This window comes from Silurus meridionalis, chromosome 28 (genome assembly GCF_014805685.1).
Source record: "Silurus meridionalis isolate SWU-2019-XX chromosome 28, ASM1480568v1, whole genome shotgun sequence".
In the NCBI taxonomy this organism is placed as follows: domain Eukaryota; kingdom Metazoa; phylum Chordata; class Actinopteri; order Siluriformes; family Siluridae; genus Silurus; species Silurus meridionalis.
In genome coordinates this window covers 5,359,155-5,379,928 of record NC_060911.1, presented here as the reverse complement: position 1 = coordinate 5,379,928, position 20,774 = coordinate 5,359,155, and the positions used below count along the sequence as shown (strand labels likewise).

General features: G+C 37.0%; 1 protein-coding gene across 1 annotated transcript; it reads right to left on the bottom strand.

The window, feature by feature from the left end:
- Positions 1 to 7,600: 7,600 nt before the first annotated feature.
- Positions 7,601 to 20,314, bottom strand: cutc (cutC copper transporter homolog (E. coli)). The gene is made up of 9 exons (XM_046842573.1): positions 20,182 to 20,314; positions 15,336 to 15,406; positions 15,122 to 15,181; positions 14,383 to 14,592; positions 13,678 to 13,713; positions 13,413 to 13,546; positions 9,719 to 9,746; positions 7,985 to 8,090; positions 7,601 to 7,902 (listed from the first exon to the last, which is right to left on the bottom strand). Exons 2-9 carry the CDS (start codon positions 15,403 to 15,405, stop codon positions 7,791 to 7,793), a joined length of 756 nt encoding a protein of 251 aa, XP_046698529.1. The 5' UTR covers position 15,406; positions 20,182 to 20,314; the 3' UTR covers positions 7,601 to 7,790.
- Positions 20,315 to 20,774: the final 460 nt, after the last annotated feature.

Below are 20,774 nucleotides of genomic sequence, written 5' to 3'. Positions count from 1 at the left end.
GGATGTGAGAGGGGGAGCAATTGTGCGTGTAAGAGAAAAAGAGAGAGAGAAAGAGAGAGAGAGAGAGAGAGAGAGAGAGAGAGAGAGAGAGAGGAAGAGGGAAAATAGAGAGAGAGAGAGAGAGAGAGAGAGAGAGAGAGAGAGAGAGAGAGAGAGAGAGAGAGAGAGGGAAAATAGAGAGAGAGCGAAAGAGAGAGAGAGGGGGGGGTGTTTATTATTCACTTCCTCTCTAGAGCTCTCTTCAACATCAGGCCACAGTGCTTTGGGGCTTTGGGTGGGAGACTTCCTCACTTATTGTTAACTAAACATAACACTGTTTTCCTTCAGAAAGTTTTCTTTATCAAGACTTAATGACGATCAAAATTTCGGTTTTCTTTCAGCTCATTAGCTACTTTAGCATCTGCTACATTATACCCTTTTTATTTACACGGATATCTAAAAACCTGGAATTTGCTCATGAATAATTTCCTCAATATCGTTGAGAATGACTCAACTTCAGGTACACAAGGTCATGTTATGAAAAACCTTCCCTGTGTTCTAACTGAGTCATTGCCAAAGAAAATATAGTACTTTTCAAAAGTAGCAGAATGACAAGGCCAACTCTTTGTTCTTACTAGAGAATAAAGTCATTTAAGTCTGAGCAAAGACAATGACTACAAGACAATACATCTAAATTTCTCTTCCATTTACAATCATTTACATATAAATGTGTTAAATATCTAACATCTGGTTTAAACCCGAACATTTAAAAGTGATCAGACATATTGGAACAGGTGTCTGACATGTGCTTCTTGTTGCCCAGCTGCCATGATTGTTAATTTATTGCTCTGGTTGTCTTTTAGCTGTAGACAAAGGCCTGTTTTGTGGAAAAGGATAGATTAGCTGTCCATGAGAGAAAAGCAAGCTATTTTGTAAGCACTTACGCATTGACAATGAGCAAGGTGGGTCAAGAAAAACAGAAACATCCCAAGAGCCTTGAAGAAAAATGGGTAACACGTTACAACAACAGTACATAAATAAGCATGTACTAATATATAAACTAAATATTACTTTATTATGAACTAATAATGAGCTAAGGCGTATACTAATCGAGACCAACCTTAACTACGCCATGAGTGAACAGCAGCTACTATGTTAGTGCATGTTTGTTAATTCATGTATTAATGAACACTTTAAACTAAGTAAACTGTAATTTGCTCTATGAGAAAGAATATGAATTTAAAGTGCATTATTTCAAATACATTACAAACACCATTGGATGGTGTTGAATAATCCGCCTCATGGAATGCACAAAGGCACAATAATAAACACCTGTTTTCACCTGATTATTCATACCGTTCTCATCAAATCTACCCAGTGTGTGTGGTTATAGTGGCCTGGGGCCCAAGGCACCATCCAGTGATGTTTGTAATGTATTTTAAATAGTGCACTTTTAATTCATATTTTTATGTAATGTTATGTATGTGTTTATTTACTAAAAAGTGAATAGAGTTGTGGTCAATATAGCTTTAGGTTTGAGGTTGAGGACTCTTGGGCCCTTGTGCAAGGCCCTTAACCCTCTGTGCTCTAGGGGCGCCGTATCATGGCCGACAATGCGCTCTGACCCCAGCTTTCGAGCAAGTTGGGATATTCGAAGAACAAATTTCACTGTCCTGTAGTGTATATGTGACAAATTAAGGCTATTCTATTCTATTCTATTCTATTCTATTCTATTCTATTCTATTCTATTCTAAACCTGCCACCTGCCACCTATTCCTTCTCTCACAAGCCTTTAGACTCTCAACAATGTAGTTATATAATGATGTGTGGGCAATAAATAAGTAGTATATTAAATGATTTTAATGGTTGTTCCATCTGTTTCAGAAGTCAGACTAACTATTAAATCTGATTATCTTTTAAGCTATCAAAAAGAAATGTTATTCAGTGGGTGAAGCACAGTAACATTGATATTTTGTCCTTGTTTGAAAGGACTTCACCACTGATTGTCTCTTCATTATGGCACCTGTTAGTGAGTGTTATATATTAGGCAGCAAGTGAACATTTTGTCCTCAAATTTGACGTGTTAGAAGCAGGAAAAAACGGGCGTAAGTATTTGAGCGAGTTTGACAAATTGTGCCGTCTGGACGACTGGGTCAGAGCATCTCCAAAACTGCAGCTCTTGTGGGATGTTCCTGGTCTGCAGTGGTCAGTATCTATTAAAAGTGCTCCAAGAAAGGAACAGTGGTAAACCGGCGACAGGGTCATGAGCAGCCGAGGTTCACTGATGCACATAGGGAGCGATGGCTGGACCGTGTGGTCCGACTAAACAGATGAGCTCCTGTAGCTCATATTGCTGAAAAAGTTAATGCTGTTGATGCTCGATGGGTCAGAACTGTTTTAACAGCAAAAGGGGGACCAACACAATATTAGGCTTAATGTTATCCCTGATCGGTGTACTCTTGAGTTTAGATTGTGATTAATAAGTAGGGGGTGTGTAGGGGATGTGATTATAAGAATATTCTAATAATTTCAGACTATAAAAATATTCACCTGTTAAAGTTGTTGTTTTTGTTAAAGTTTGAGCCCTAGCACCGACAATCTCCCTATAATGGCGTATAATTATACGCCTCTGGCGTATAATCGCTGACCCAGTGCTCTAACAAGCTGGAATATGCAAAGAAAAAGTTTCAATTTGCTGTTATGTATATATGGCAAACAAGCTGTTTCTGTTCCGTTGAGTACTAAATTAAACAATTTCTGAATGAATGAATAAATAAACAAGATATTTTGTGAACATATATATTATAAAGAAAATCTCTGCCCTTTTGTGTATTCTGGCTGTTGTAATGTCATATATATGACAAATATATATTAAATAATAAAACAGGGACGAGATAAAGACTTTTTCATATACGACATCAACAGGATACTTTGCCTAAAAAGAAACAATAGTGAGTCAGTAACAAATAAATTAACATAGTAACACGGAATTGACAATACATAAAGCCTTAAAAAAAAAAGTGAAGGGAAAATTGGACATCAAAATGTAGACATCTGGAACAATAAACATAAACTGTGTCATTTTCTTAACAGACTCATAATGAGTCATTGTGATCTAAAATAAAAAAAACTCATGACAATGAATTTCTTGTCATTATACTAAAAAGGTTTGGTGCCAAAATGAACTGGATCTGATTGGCTGTAATTGTGTTTCCCAGCATGAATCTGTTTGCATGTCAAGCCTTAAGGGAAGTGTTACAGAACACTGTGACATTATTTATTTGCATAAATAAATACTTGTTCAATTGATTGACAAAGCCATTATCAGCTTCATCCACGACAGTTCCATCATATTAGAAAGCCAGAGCACAGCAGGGGGTTATAACCAGACAAAAGAGAGATTTTTAGATCATTTCCAGACACCAATTGCACTATGTTAGAAGCATTCTATTGCTTCGGGATGTTTGCCACATTATCACATTATTCTTCAAACCATTTAGTTTTGTCTGCTTTGAAGATTTGGATTGGGTTTTGCTCATCGTTTCAATTCCGTGCAACTTGCTAGTTTCAAGGATCTGTGTCCCCCCTCTTAATTTCCTCTAAATTTGCTTGCTATTTTTGGAGAGCCCGCTTCTCTTTTCACTTGCAAATCACAGTTACTGGGCCACAATAATTGTTGCCCTGGCAAAGAGAAGAACTCTTATTACCTGTAAGTCCTCAAGCTATCCATCTCATGCACCTTGGATGAAAGCTATTGTGTTTATTCCAAAGAAAATCATATTGGGTTTGATAGCGTCTGCTGAACTATATGGATCATCTTTTTCTCTTCATTTTATTTATTCATTCGTAATTTTTTTTTTCTGATGTCTTTGTTTTGTTGTTGATTGCTTAAAATGTAAAAAGAATGACATTTAGGTAAAACTAGGAAAAAAAAACTAATCAAAAACACAATTGGACAATGAATCAATTTCTTCCGTTTTGTGTACAGATAAGTTCAAATTTGATATTTTGGTTCTAAAAGAAAAACTTCTGTGAAACAGAGAACAAGAGAGAAGATGTAAGCAGACTGCCTCACCCCCACAGTCAAACATGGATTTGAAAGCGTAATGGTTTGGGGTTGTTTTGAAGCAGGGAAAATTGGTGACTTATTCCAGGTGAAAGGAAAACTGAACCAACATGGCCACTGTTTCATACTTCATCTGGACTGCGGCTCATTGGAACTGACTTCACCATACAACAAGAAAATTACCCAAAGCGTACATCCGAGCTCTGTAAGTGTTATTTACAGAGAAAACAGTCGGTTGGAGTGAAATCTATCATTGGAATATCCTGCCCAGTCACCACACCTAAATCCTATTGAACTCTGGGATGAACTGGATCACAAGGTCAGAAAGAAATTTCCAACTAGTGAAGATCATCTTTGGCAAGTTTTACAGATGCATTGGAAGTATTATAGGTGAATATTTGGTATGAACATATGGTATGGTCAACATATGGTATGAAACAGCTTTACACACTCTTGCATCTGGGCAGTTTGAATAAACAAACTGCCCAGATGCCAAGAGTGTGTAAAGCTGTTGTTCATGCTATGGGAGAATTCAATGAAAAAAAGGTATTATTTGTACATTTATATATTTATTTGTTCAAAGTAAATTTTCATACCATATGTTCCATACAACAAAATAAAAAAAAAAATTACTTTTAACGGGCAGATTAGCGAAATAAACAAAGAATTATCCTTGTTGTCATGTAAAAAACATGGAAGTGCAGATAAAGTTTAATAAGGTGCAAAGTACCAAACTGTCTCAATGAAATCCACACACAAAACAAAGAAAGAGACCATAACTCGATTCATAGAATGAGAATCGTAACAAACATAAGACAAAGAGTGCAATGTAAAGTGATACTTACTGTAAATTCATGTGCTGATAATGTGACAGGGAACAAATGTAAATGATGTGTAGCATGTGACTTGGGACATGGTGGTGAAGTGTCTGATGAGAAACGTTGTCCAGAGCCAAAATCCGGATGCATAACCTTTAATATACCATTAGCTACTTTAGAATTAATTTTATGTAAAAAATGATTTGATTTAATCCTATTTTATTATATTGTATATGTTTACTTCCTGTATGCAATTCATTTGATACTATATACTATATTTGATACTATACTATTCATTCTTTGTGGTATATTCATTCTTTGTTTTTCCAGAAGAAAAATATTAAAATCACATCGAATCAAATATAATATCCCTGTCAAACACAGCAAAATTCATTAAAAGTCACCCAACAAAGGAAGATAACAATTTAACTGTAAACTCCATTAGAATGTATAATGAAATGTATTAGGTTGGACTGATTATCCAGCTTTATGACTTGCATGAGTTGCATGTTTCCTCGCTTTTTCTCTTCACCTATAATAATCACAGAAGCTTTTAGATAGGATCAATGTGTGAGTCATGTGATGAAGATAACGAGTTTCCAGCTGAGGCGTCGCACAGTTTAAACAGTCCAACTTAACGTCAAGGTCCTACGAATATAATGAGGCCCTTCCGAATAATAACAGGTTGTAAAATATTTAAATGTAAACCAATAGAGCAATAGCTTTATACATCAACAAAGAGGACAATAAACTTGTGGAAGAAGCTTTGGCCTTTGCTGAAAGGGCTTCTCGGATTATGAAGAATATTCAGGGACATTTGCTTGGCCAGCCATTTATATGTACTATTCCTCCACTGTTTATACTGAATGTAAATACGTAATTGCTTGATTTGTAACACAGAAAATAATTTAGGGAATTAACATTTACTGATAACATGGAGGAAAATCAGTGTCTGTGCAAATGTCTCACATTTAAAGAGTCAAAAAGTGATCAAGTTAAAATTTCCTGTTTTTTTTCATTTCACTCTCTGGTGTTTAATTCTGCAGCCCCTCGGATAACTCGAAGAGATTTCACTAGAACACAGCATACAGTTTATTCAGATCATCAAGCAAATCTTTTATATTACACAAAGATAACCTGAGGGAGGCAATTCATTTTCACACAGTGCCAAGCAGGTTTAAAGAGTTTTTGAAATCATCATTTAAAAACTGCATGTTGTATTCACTCGGGCTATCTTTAAATAATATTAAGATCTGAATCAATTAAGTGTGACAAATAAATGAACAAAAAAAATTCAGAAAGGGGCAAATAGTTTTTTACAGCACTGTAAGTCAAGTATGAAAGCCTCTTGACATTATTTTGTTTTAAAGCTGCTGTTTGCCCTGATGATCATGCAACATCTATGTTTACATGCTGCTACTGGAAGTGCATTCATTTATAGTAAAAAAAGAATTATCATAATACACTATATGGTCAAACGTTTTTGGACAGAAGGCTTTTTCAGCCATATGATTTTCTTCCCAAACTGTTGCACAAAGTCGGTGGCACACAATTGTGTAGGATGTCTTTGGATGACATCGGATTCCATTTTCCCTTTACTTGACCTATTAGACCCAAACTGGTTCCAGCATTGCAATGCCCATTGACGCAACATTTGGGTTCCTTGACAGGTTTCCGGTGACGTAAAAATCTGGGCTCTGACACTGAACTTAGGAGGACAAATGTCAATAGATAAGTGTACTTTTAGTATATCAGTATTACATAACTGTGATGTGTCATAGGGGTTGGTATAAACTATGAAAGCCTGTGTTATTGTCCAGCCACTTGTGTATTTCTAGATGAGGACGAGTTCCCTCTTGAGTCTCATTCTTCTCAAGGTTTCTTCCTTATGCCATCTCAGGGAAGTTTTCTTTGCCACAGTTGCCACCGAATCACTCATTCAGGACAAACTTACCTTTATAGAGAACATTTTATTCATTCTTTCTTACCACGTTATCTGTGTAAAGCCGATTTGAGACAATGTAAATGTAATAAAAATGAATTAAACTGAATTGAATTTCTTAAACTGGAAATTCTATGCATGTTGGTTTTGATATTTGGAATGTTCCTTCACATTCAATTCAATTTGCTATAATAAATATATATATTTATATCTAAATATAATTTAATTTCAATTTTTTTTTTCTCTTTTGATAAATGTTACTCTGTATACCTTCTTTAAACAAGGACGCGTTACGTTCTTTTGACCCTCAATTAAACCGTTAACCTTTCGAAATGCTCTTCAATCTAATTTCGGTTTCACGAAGACGTGACAGAAAAGTCGTTTCTCCTATTTTCAATGCTGCCTAACTTAAAAAAATATTTACAAAGGTATAATCTGATCCACTTACGAAACCTTTACACAGACAGTTGCTCTAGAAAAGGTATTCATTCACCAAATGAAGCTGCGCTGTCGTCTCTGCGTGAGGAATCCGTGGTTAATTATTGTCAAGCAGAAAGCGTGTTGCGTAATTATAGTAACGATTGAATTTTCATTCGAGAAAGGAAATAACATTGGGAGAGTGGATAAAGCGAGGCTACGTTGAATTACTTAATAATTTGCTGCCATTTCGGGTCGTAACGACGTCGATGAGACGAAGTAAGTACATTCGGGTCAATAAACCTCGGTGAAGCAAGAATATCAAATGCGAGTGTTTGAACCTGCTGTGGCTCAAAATAATCAAATGCCATCAAAAAATCAAAAATAAAGGTTTTTATTACAAGTTTTAGGGGCATCTTGGCTCATGGTTACTTTGGTCTAAACTGAAAGACAAAACTCGGTTCAATGATGACCTGCTGAATTGAAATAGTACAACAGACATAGGGACTGTCTCCAGTTCAAGGAGGACCTGCTCCCTAAAAAGAGCCCAGCCCGTTTCATAGTGCCACTAGAGTGTATTCTTGGCAATGGCATTAAGAGTGCGCACTTTGCCTACGTCGGCAACCTTAAGCGAGTACTCGGGTGCTGTGAGGGAGGCTCCCATGCTCACACTGGAGTTCCTGTAGTGAAGAAACAACGAGACATTAAAAGGCATGGCGTGACGGGACGTGAACGAAAAATTCCTATTTTTGCAGCCTTTACCTGAATTTCATGGCCGAGTCTTTAGTGGAACGTGCCGAGCAGTGGAACTCCTGAGCACCGGAGCCTTCGAGTATCCTCTGCAGGTTACGCTCGGTGATGCCTCCACCTGACACAAGAAAGCAGAATGAAGGCTGTCAGAAAATAGTTTGTAAAGTCACTGTTATCATGCTGTTTGCTTTGTATCCTGCCAATAATGTTGGAGCAGAACAATGCATAAAATCATACAGATATAGACCTGTGTAGTTAATGGAGAAGAAATGTGACCTTAGTGCCCTCGACTTCAGATAGACTGGTTTAAGCATTTTAGAAAATGAAGATCTGTAATTTACACTTACACCCGTCTAAAGAATTCAATATAGTCCCCTTAAACAGCAATACAGCGCTCCTAGTTTTTTAAAGCGTGATCTTCATCTTCAGGTGGAAGAGGGTAAAGTGCACCGGAGCCAAATCTGGCCAGTAGGGTGGGTGTGAAAGTGAGATCAATGCTGTATCTGGTGAGAAACTCAGTGAGGAGAACTCTGTGACGCAGGTGGTCAGAACGTGGTACCATGGTCAAAATAGCATCTTCTGAAATACACTGGACAATGTCTTTTTCACACTGACTTATGAAGGTCGGTGCTCCCTGTGGCTGTGCTGCCATCTGTTAGTGTATTACAAAAAAATTACAGCGGCACATCGGGTTCCACTCAATCAGTATGAAACAGGAATAAGAGGCTACAGTGGGTACAACTTCACTTAATCGATATACTGAAGGTAAAAGATAGAAGGAAAGGTGGCCTTTATCTCTAACTGTCTTCAACTGGCTTTAAACACAACCCACAGCCTCGAACTAATACTGAAACCCTGTTTGAAATCACAGTTGGTTCCCTGATCTGCACAAATAAATTGGTAAGCGTGATGTTCTTGTGCATATCATGTGGAGGCCAGAGAACAGGAGACAGAAGGGTAATAGATAATAATCTAAATCCTATTTCATCCTATTGAATTGTATTTAATCATTTGAGGAACAATCAAATATACCATTATAAATGGTTATCCAGCATGACATTGCACCTATGCACAACACCAGCTCCATGAAAATCTGCTCCACATGGGTTTGAATGGAAGATCTTGAGTAACCTGCTTTAGAGCTCTTACCTCAACCTTATTGAATAAATTTAATATGAACACTGACTGCACCCCAGACCTCCTCACCTGACTGACTTTACTACCGCCTTTTTGGATGAATGAGCAAAATAGGCATTATATGTGTATTAGGATGTTCAAAAAGCACTTACAAATCCTATGGTCCACAAACATTTGTCCATATATTGTATTAGGAAAGCTTTTTCACTAGGAATAAATCTCAGTCCCAATTTCCTAAATCGAAACTCCATATGACTATGGATTTGGACTGTACTTAATGTTAAAAGTCTGCTACACTGACTCAGGACTACAGTTTAAACTTGATCACCATCACTACACCTCAACATCATTTAGCTGTAATAAATGGACATTTGCTGCCATCCAGATAAGGATGGTTCCCTCTTGAGTTGGGTTCCTCTCAAGGTTCCTTCCCTAGGCCATCTTAGGCAGTTTTTCCTTGCCACAGTCACCAGCAGTTTGCTCATCAGGGACAAACTTACACTTATTAAGAACATCTTATTCATCCCAATGATTAAACTGAAGGACATGTGAATTCATATGCAACAACAAAGGTGCGGGAAGGCTCTTGGAGCAAATTTTAATTCTTACCTGGCATTATAATTATCCGGCCTTTTGCCTGTCGGAGGAAAAGAGACAGAAGACGGCACACGTTATTCATGATGAAGTCACACAGTCAATAAAAGTCACACAGTTAATAAAAGAAGAAAACATTTAATTTTGTATGTGTGTGATTTTCTAATAATATAATGCAATGTCTATTATTAAGCTAAGCTGGACATTAATGCCTGTGGTTTTGGCTGATTTTGCTCCAGGTTTACTTGCTTTTTCAGCCATTTATCTTGTATTACTGCCAGTGCTCCAGTAGTGGTACCACAATGTTCTCACGCTGTTCTCTCTCTGTTGTCCTTGGCCCATGTGAATACCCAGAGCTAGGGCAACTGTCTCAATGTTCTCACAATACCTAACAATACCCTGCAAAGGGCCAAGATTTCCAGTGCACATTATTAACCTTGATGAGAAAGAAATAACTACAAGAGTGACAATCAATTCCTGCATCAGCTCAGGAATGAACATCTATGCAGGATAACACAACCTGTGCACCATTATTTACCAAAACACACAGAAATAGGAATGTATAGATATATTTAAATAGTGTTTAAAAAAAATTATATATATAAAAAAAAAATATATATAAAAAATATATATATATATATATATATATATATATATATATATATATATATATATATATATATATATATATATATATATATATATATATATATATATATATATATATATATATATATATATATATATATATACATACAGTGGAACCTCGGGTTACGAACGCCCGGCATACGTATAATTCAGGTTACGAATCGCAGTTCATCAAAATTTTTGCCCTGGTTACGAACAAAATTTCGGGATATGAACGTCGCGCACCAAAAAATCACAGGCAAGTCGGTTCTTTTCTTATCGCCACCCACGCTCTATCCACGCGTATCAGGATACGAACTTTTAGGTTACGAATAAAGTACCGGAACCAATTAAATTGTAACCGAGGTTCCACTATATATTATATATATATATATATATATATATATATATATATATATATATATATATATATATATATATATATATATAAATTTTATATAGTGTTTTGAAAAAAAAATTTAATGAAATTGATTAGATAAAATTTAAATAAAAAAGAAATAAATAGATTTTCAACCTTACATTCTAAATTAAATTCCTTATTTTAAGTAGTTCACATTCAACACTCAAACAGAACTGATCACATTCATTCACCCTTTGCACTCTCGGTTTTATTGTTTAAATCGGGTGACAAAAGGTCAATTCCATGACTGTGGCATTTCTAATCCATTTGAGCGATTGGAGTCGCCAGTCTTAGTTGCTCAGGCCTGAGGGCCTAAACAAGTACGCCTTAGGGGCGTGCGATATATATCGTGTGGGATAAAATCGTAATTGTTGTTTTAATGATGCGCTAAAACATATTATCGAATGCAATTCCTGTAACCAATCCAGATGCTGCAGTGTTCACGAAATGTTCACGAATTCACAAGAGCAACCTCAAATCCATGCAAAAATTCATTCCAATACCTGGATCGTCATCACTAGCATGGAGGTGGTTTGGTTTTGAAAGGTCAGATGTTAGTCAAAAATTGGCCAATTTCACAAACTTACAAAATCAGAAACTTCCAACGTCTCTCCACAATGACTATAAATAAATTGATAAGCTCCATCAAGTAATGGAGAGTATGTTAGAGAAGTGAAGAAAAGAGTGCAGGCAGGGTGGAGTGGGTGGAGAAGAGTGATAGCAGGAGTGATTTGTGATAGAAGAGTATCTGTGAGAGTGAAAGGGATAGTTTATAGGACTGTGGTGAGACCTGAGATGTTGTATGGATTAGAGACAGTGGCATTGAGTAAACGACAGGAGGTGGAGCTGGAGGTAGCAGAGCTGAAGATGTTAAGGAGTGATGACGATGGACAGGATTAGAAATGAGTTTATTAGAGGGACAGCGCATGTAGGACGTTTTGGAGACAAGGTGAGGGAGGTGAGATTGAGATGGTTTGGACATGTACAGAGGAGGGACATGGGGTATATCAGTAGGAGAATGCTGAGGATGGAGCCACCAGGAAGGAGGAAAAGAGGAAGACCAAGGAGAAGGTTTGTGGATGTGGTGAGGGAAGACATGCAGGTCATTGGGTTGAAAGAGGCAGATGTAGAGGACAGGGGGGTATGGAGACGGATGATCTGCTGTGGGAGAAGCCGAAAGAAGAAGAAGATGAAAAGCTTTGTGATTCAGCTGAACACGACATGCAGGGTAAAATAATAATAATAATAATAATAATTAAAAAATAAAAACACCCACACGCAAAAAACTAATCATTTAGCAAGAAAGTTCCATACCACAGAAAAAAACAACAACAGAGGCAAGACATAAAAAACGCTTTCACCAATTACATTTGCGAGAGACATGGTATAAGTTCAAGCGGTTAAAAGAGAGATGGGTTTAAACAGCTTTTATATATTTTAGACTCAAAAGACAAACTGCATGGGCGAAAAAATCTTTCCACATGTACAGCTTCAAATGTCACCAAACTCACGCATTTACGTTATAACAAATAGCGATTTGTGGAAAATATTTTTTGTTCTACTTTAGCATTTTTTCCCCTAGCATTGTGAATTTTTTTTGTAAGCTGTGTAAGACTGTCTTTTTAAAAAATGAATTAAGAAATGAAGAAATGAAAAAAGACCACCGGTCACCTCGACTCAAGGTTACCTAACATATATATAGGAAACCTGCTAGAATTCTTGCAAAGCTTCAATAAATAAAAAATGTACAAACTCTGCTCAGATCCTTAGTATTATTGGTTGTAAATGTGCTGCATTATTAGTCTTTTCCCCAAAATCGAATGATATGTGCAGAACTTACAAATAAATATTAAAAAACCTTTTTTGTCTTTACACAAAAAAAGCTGTTTTTCATGAGAAGGGAGGATTTTGCTGATTATTTGTACCAACATACACACTCTACGTTGATATTTGTTTGGCCAAAGTAAACATTTTTGCACATAAACAAAAGGGACACACACACACACACACACACACGTGTGTTTTCCAAACGTTTCACAGGCACTGTGTGTACAAGAATGTTTATCACCTAAATAACATCATATGAAGCATGCTGAAGCATGGTGGTGGAAACATTGTGCTTTGGGGCTGTTTCTCGTCAGCTAGAACTGGCCCTCCAGTTTAGAGAGAGAGAATCATGGATAGATGCAAATATCTATTCATACTGCAATGGGACTTTTGTTAGAAAAGTGAGGATGAAGATATTTTTTCAGCACGATATGTGAAAAAGTGGAATATAATAGCCAAATAAAGATGTGGGGTATTACCAAAAAGTACAGAGTACTGTTTACATGTAAAAAAGTGGTTTAACTTAATTAGTTTTATCCCTAAAACAATTCTATTGTTTTTTCAATTGAAGTATACCTAAAAAAATGCCCACAAGCCAACCATGTTTGGTCAAATTGCTTTGGATTTCAGTAAATGTTTTTTTCAAACCAGTTGTGATCTTTCCCTAAGAGTAAACACACCATTAAAGAGGATTGAACTGACTCCGCTTATAGCTCAAGCGAAAGAAGGCTTTCTTAATACTTAATCAAATCAAATCAAATTATGTACATAATTATAATGGACATTTTGTCAATCCCTTTTGCGCGATATCAGACAACATCCTGTTTTACAGACCTGTTCCACGAGGCGTTTAAGGACGGGTAAACCTTCCAAAGCTGAGCTGTCGCATCCACTTGTCAAGATCCTCTCGAAGCCAAGGGAGATCAGGGTTTCTACAGCAACAGCTGGATCGTGAACCATATCGAATGCTGAAACAGAAAAGGAATGTCTCATTCAGAAATGTGCCAATGCATACCTGTTATAATCACCATATTAATTATTAAGAATCTTATTTCCTTCAACATTTAGCAGAAGGATAAGGAACAACAGAGATACCTACCTCTATGAAATGTAACTGGCAAAGGCCTGCAGGTAGCTGAAAAAGGAAATGAGACATACTCGGTAAATATGTCATTAATACTCTGCATGCTGGGTTGTGATTCTGCGTTTTTCAAACAGGAAGACTGAAGACAGAAACCAGAAGACTAACAAAGATAATTTCAGAAGAAGTTGTACGATCAATAAAACCAAAACTATCAGTATCATATGGATACAAAACAAATGCAAAAACTGGAGTCCTGCTTGGGCCATAGATTCATATCTCCAGCATCCCCGTCCTCACAGCATATAACATTCTCTCTTTGCTATATGTACTTGCCAGGTCAAGAAATTGCCTGCGTTACTCCTCAAATCTACAAATTGCTTTAAAATGCGTCTTGCTGTTTCTGTTTATACAAGTAGAAATCTGTCTGAAACAGTAAAGCAGGAGTTCCAGGCTCTCCAAAATACTTATTACGTGCTCGGCCTACTGTTAAAATTGAATATATGGGAAAACTGTGGGTTTAAAATGCAAGCAAATACAATTTGAATCTAATTATTATTGCAACTCAAGCAATAAACAAAACACATATATAAAGGAATTATACAACTGTCTATTTCATATAATAGACAAGTTGTAACTGCTCACTACATGCCATTGATAGCCACATTAGCATTCAAAATCTCCTTTTAATCCTCCTTCCAGGACCCTCAATGTGGATTTTACCCAGCAGTTCCATGCAAAGCTCGGCATCGACACGTCCATCCTCGGTCAGTGCCCCCAGCACAAAACCGTCAGCTCGGTGTCTCTTCAGCAGCTCTATGTCCCTCCTCATCACTTCCACCTCACGCTCGGAATAGAGGAAGTCACCTCCTCGAGGTCGGATCATCACATACACAGGGATCTGCACGTTCTCCTTGACCACCTGCAGCAGACCTGAGGAAAGACGAGTCCATGTGTGTTAACAGAGCTGCGAGCAGCGATGTGAGGGGCCCGGGCAGTTTTTACACGGACCTGTCTGATCCATCCTCATGCACTACTTATGGATGGAGTTCCCATCCAAATGAAAAAACCACTCACGTCGGATGAGGATGGTCACACATGGGCAGCCTAAAGATGCGGTACATGAGACTGTAAATGGTACCACTTAGAAAACATGAACGAGCAGTTCCGCTATGTCGGCTTTAGTACTGAAGTCCTAAGAGGCCATGCATTATAATTATATTTCTTTCTTGTTTTCCCGTGATCACGGGGTGTCTGCCGAATGGAATAAACAATTTATAAAAATACACCGAAAAATCAAGATAAGAAGTGATGGAGAAAAAGAATCTCCAAATGTTGAGTTTACTGCAGTCCTTTTTAACGTTACTGTAACAACGGGGGTAGTTCTGCGAGGACTTGTGGCGCCTTCAGAAAATTATGTTAATAATGATGATAAGTGAATTACACATGCAGGTTTACTCACCGACACTGGGTGTGATGCCACCTTCAATAAGGCTGGAGCACAGCTCGATACGGCCAGCACCTGCATCCGTAATGAGAACGATGTTAAGATTTATTAGTAAATACGATGGAAAACATTTGGTCATGGCAACACTCGGTTTCGAGAACTGACAATGAATATAATTTAAATGATTATTTATTCGATGTGGGTGCGAACAGGCTTTTTGCAATTATACCTCCCCTTTCTGCGTTTATTGCCGACTCGACTGAATCCACACATACCTCCATCAGAAAGCCTTCTGCCATCCTGCATAAGCACAGAAAATAGAGAAGGTTCATTTAGGTCCATGAAATGAGCAGGACCAGAGTTAAGACCAGACTCACTACACATGTTCACTACAGACAAACGTTTTTGGACACCTGACCATAAGACTTGTATGTACTTTTTGAACATCCCATTCCACATTTAGTTTCCATTTGCATTATAATATCCTCCAATCTTCTAGGAAGATTTTTTCACTAGATTCCTGAGAGTGGTTGTGGAGATTTGAGCTCACTCAGCCACAAAGGTGTTAGTAAAGTCAGGTACTTGGAGCAGGCTTTGTGCATAGGGGCATTGTCATGTTGGAACAGGTTTAAATCTCCTAGTTCAAGAGAAAATTGAATGGGAAGAAGCACATACAGTGCCCTCCACAATTATTGGCACCCCTGTTTAAGATGTGGTCGTGGACTTCAAAAAATTCTCCTTTTTTTTAAAACAACATAGAACCCAAATGCAAAAAAAGAGAAAAATCCAACCTTTTATTTAAGTACATTACTTTGGTGGTAAAAAAATCACACATTTAGAAAGAAAAAAAAAACTTGAAATCATGTGTCCCACAATTATTGGCACCCCTGATGTTAATACTTTGTACAACCTCCTTTTGCCAACAAGACAGCACTTAATCTCCTCCTATAACATTTCACAAGATTGGAGAACACAGAGAGAGGGATTTTTGACCATTCTTCTTTGCACAATCTTTCTAGATCATCCAGTGTCCTGGGTCCTCTCTTATGCACTCTTCTCTTTAGCTCGCTCCACAGGTTTTCGATTGGGTTGAGGCCATCTTCAGCTTTCTGGCAGAGGCCATCAGGTTTTTATTTAAAATATCCTGGTACTTCAAAGCGTTCATAATGCCATGCACCCTAACAAGGTTCCCAGGGCCTTTGGAAGAGAAACAGGCCCACAGCATCACAGATCCTCCACCATACTTCACGGTGGGCATGAGGTGCTTTTCGGCATACTCATCTTTTGTTTTACGCCAGACCCACTTAGAGTGTTTGTTGCCAAAAAGCTCAATCTTAGTCTCATCTGACCAAAGCACACGATCCCAGTTGAAGTCCCAGTACCGCTTAGCAAACTCCAGACGTTTACGTTTGTGAGTGTTAGTGAGAAAAGGCTTTTTCCTTGCATGCCTCCCAAACAGCTTGTTGGCATGTAGAGAGCGTCTGATGGTTGTTTTGGAGACTCTGTGACCCCAAGATGCCACTCTTTGATGCAATTCTGTGACGGTGAGCTTGGGAAATTTTTTTACTTCTCTTACCATCCTCCTCACTGTGCGTTGTGGCAAGATAAACTTGGGACCTCTTCCAGCCTTGTTTGTCACTGTTCCAGTTGTTTTAAACTTCTTAATGATTCCTCTGACTGTAGATACCGGCAAGTTAAGGCGAGTGGCTATTTTCTTGTAGCCATTGCCTGACTTATGAAGGTCGACACACATCTGCCTTACTTGAATGGTGTGTTCTCTTGTCTTTGCCATGTTGACAAATGGGTAAGAGAATTAGGCCTCTGTGTCACGTCATATTTATACCCCAGGGAAACAGGAAATCATGAATTACTAATTAAAAGTCCCTAGATACCCTGACCAACCTTAGCAACTACAGAAAAATATATATATAAAAAAAAAAAAACAATTAAAATTTTCAGAGGAATTGTTAGGGGTGCCAATAATTGTGGCACACATGATTTCAAGTTTTTTTTTTTTCCCCTAAATGTGTGATTTTTTTTACCACCAAAGTAATGTACTTAAATAAAAGGTTGGATTTTTCTCTTTTTTTGCATTTGGGTTCTATGTTGTTTTTAAAAAAAAGAGAATTTTTTGAAGTCCACGACCACATCTTAAACAGGGGTGCCAATAATTGTGGAGGGCACTGTATGGCTGGAAAGGTGTCCCAATTAAAAAAAATGTAACTGGGTATGACTTGCTTTTAAGGAACATTCATGTATTAGTAAGAGTACATAAGCATTAATATATAGGTGCATGTAAAAGATTGGGGACATCTGGTCACAATTTCCATTAAGCTTAATCTTAGAAGATGAAGAAGAGGAATAATTTCCAAAAGCCACAAGGTTAAAGTATAAAGTATTATTTTAGTTTTGTATCATTTTAAAGTACACCAAAATGGGAAACTGACCATGCAATTTATTTTTTTTACTGAGGTCTCAGACCTTAATTAGCTCCTTGGAGCTATGGCCTTTTCACAATCATTATTAGAAAAGGCCAGGTGATGCAAATTTCAAAACTTTCTCCCAACAATCAGAGGCGATATGTGCCATTGAGCTGATGCCTAGCACTCTAAAACTTTTAATCGTTTATGGGCAAAAAGCAGGAGCAAGTTACCATAAAAGACCAAAGCAAAGTGTTAGCAGCTTCCTCAGTTCGTATTTAAGAAATTTTATTGAACTGGAACACTGGGGGTTCGGCTGAGTTTTAAAACTTTTTGAGAGAAAGAACAATTAAAACAACTCAATGAAAACTTCCTAAGAAGAGGAAAGAAAGAAGATGAACTTTCTGAGAAAAAGAACCATGGAAACCTTCAGAGAGAAAGCATTAAAGAAAACATTGAGTGAAAGAACCAAAAACACATCACCAAGAAATCGTTCTGAGAGGAAGACAAAGAAAACATCTTGAAAGAAAAAACGCTGAAATCTTTGAGAGAAATACCAAATAAACTGTCTTGAGAAAACTTTTCATTTTTTTGGACATAATAAACAAAGAATCTCATGAAAGGAAAACACCTCCCACAGGGTTGGATCGAACACACTTTGGGTTTGTTTTGCAACCAGTGGCAGAGGGAACATTTTACTTAGAGAGAAAAGAATGAATTTAATTCAATAGCAGCAAATTCTTGAAAAAATAAACAAAAAAAATGAGGAACCCCCCTCAAGTTCCTTCAGGCCCATGACAGATGCTAAACTGTAGTGTAGGTTTTAAAAGCACACTAACCATAGATAAGGGGACTGGTATTAAGACCCCACCCACCAGATCTAGTTTATATGTAAGCTAGCATTGATTGTTTTTAATGTCTCCCTTTAAAACAGGAAAGGTTTAGAACACCTCAAAATCAACAATGGATTACTACAAGACACACTAGACGAAGGTTTTCCCCAGAACCTAAACAAAATGAAAAAATATCTGTGGATTAACCTCAAAAGAGCAGAGCACGCAAGACGAGCCAAGAATCTCACAGAATGAGGAGCCTTCTTTGAGAAAGATTGGGCAAAAATAATTTAATAAAAAATTAAAGGCTTCCTAAAGTATTTACAAGCTGAGATACCTGCCAATACTTAACCCTTGCATCCACTACAGTGGACAAATATTTTGAAAGCCATTTATAACCATTAAAGTTCAGAATCATGTCTCAAACCACCATGTCCAGAACTCAAAGTGTTGTTCACAATTCCTTTAAACTGTTGTCTTGAGATATTATATCATACATTCAAAATGGTGGAGGGAAGAGAAGATGCACCAAGTACCTCAGGAATAAGTGTTCATTCTTTTTTTTTTTTTTTTATAATAATAATAATAATAATAATAATATATATATATATATATATATATATATATATATATATATATATATATACACATATACATACACATATTTTTAGATATATAATTTTTTTTAAATATAAAAATATTTCAGCTATTAATATATATCCATATTTTTTTATAATATTATCCTTATATATTTTAGTATTTATATTTTTTTATTTAATATTTTTTAAATGTATGTGCGACAGGGTTAATGTTTTGACAATTTAGGGTGCCCAATTATTTTCCCCCAATATTACATACATTCGTTTAAAACATCTTTGTGCTGTGTGTGAGAGATCATAACACAAAATTATACTAACAATTAAATCAGTCAAACCTTTTTTTTTTTTTTTTTTTATTGTATGTTTGTCAGCTTATGAACAAAAAAAAGGTTTTTATTTGTTTGTATATGATACATTTTTTATACATTTCCCCACATTTCTAATGACTTCCCATAAATGCATATAAAATCAAATATAAAGTTATTCGCATATCCTTGCGATGTTAGGAAGTTGAAATCAGCTATGATGCAGCGCCCCTGGAGCACAGAGGGTTAAGGGTCTTGTTCAAGGGCCCAACAGTGGCAGCTTTGCGATACTGGGGCTTAAATCCTGACCTCCTGATTGTTAACCCAGAGCCTGAACCATTCCATGGTATGAGGAGGAAACATTAAAAGAACCTGGACTGAAAAGTGAACCCATCCTTATCTAGTCCATTTATTTCAGTTCCATCACTGTTAAATTTAGTGAACTATCCATGCAAACTCCAGTTCCAAAGTCATTGTAGGAGACAGTTGATATAAATTACAGTCCAAATGCATCCTCATGGATCTAATGGAAGTACTTGGTATGAGGTCGAAAAGAAAACAAGGAGCATCACTCATCCTTACCATTTATGGCAGGTAGCCTCTGACTGCGCATGCGCACCAAACAAACTATACAACACATGGTGTGATGTGTCATTGCGTATTTACTAAGTATCTGGGAGGATTGAAAGATTCACTTTATACTGATTTTCTCCAAGTCTTCACTATTCACCAACATTTGCAGGAATAGTGAACTCTTGTGTATAAATTCTGTAAATAAATCCCGATTTAACTGGATTCTGGAAGCCTTTAGCACTTGCTCGGTTCTGCCTCTGTGATACAGTATTGATATAAAAAGGCGGTTTGTGCTTCAAAATTTGAGCTAAAGTTACAAAAAAACAGTGTTGATATGAATATTACCTTGTTACTCTTTTGGCTTCAAGCGTCCAAGAGTCACGACGGCTTGATTACATCCCAAACAGTTTCTTACTCCCTACACATGTGCACTATCTAGTGCCCTTCATGTTTACTACAGGGGGGTTGTTTAGGATGCTCCCGTGGCTCATACAGGGGATATTGTGCCTGTGCTTTGAAAGACGTTTATTGTTTCAAGCAGATGATGAGTATAAAACCTATGCAAAGTGTAAATATGTTTGTAGACACACATGTAGGCGTTGACAAGTCACTAGTTTCCGATAAAAACGCTTTACGTGGTTTAATGCAGCGTTTTTACAAGAGCAAATTTAGTAAACACGTGAATAAAGCACACCGTGTACATGCGACTCAAGAAGACGAACGTAACGCTTTTCTTCCATAGAAAACTTAAGAAAAATGCTTAGCTACTCATTAAACGCGTTACGTTTGTACTCTGAAAGTTTCTGGACGCTGTGTTTTTTATAAATATATTAATAATGTGTTTGGTGTTTTAAAAAACGTTTTTTTTTTGTCGCATTAAACCATATTAAGCTTTTCCACGTGTTCCGGCGCGCGGCTATGACGTTGACTAGGGGTCA

Excerpts from the sequence above, each read along its gene's own strand:
- cutc (XM_046842573.1), bottom strand. The coding sequence starts at position 15,405 with ATGGCAGAAGGCTTTCTGATGGAGGTATGTGTGGATTCAGTCGAGTCG. Across the intron at positions 9,747-13,412 it reads TTAAACGCCTCGTGGAACAG|GCAAAAGGCCGGATAATTAT; the intron begins GTCTGTAAAACA and ends TTCCTCCGACAG. Across the intron at positions 7,903-7,984 it reads GACTCGGCCATGAAATTCAG|GAACTCCAGTGTGAGCATGG; the intron begins GTAAAGGCTGCA and ends TCTTCACTACAG.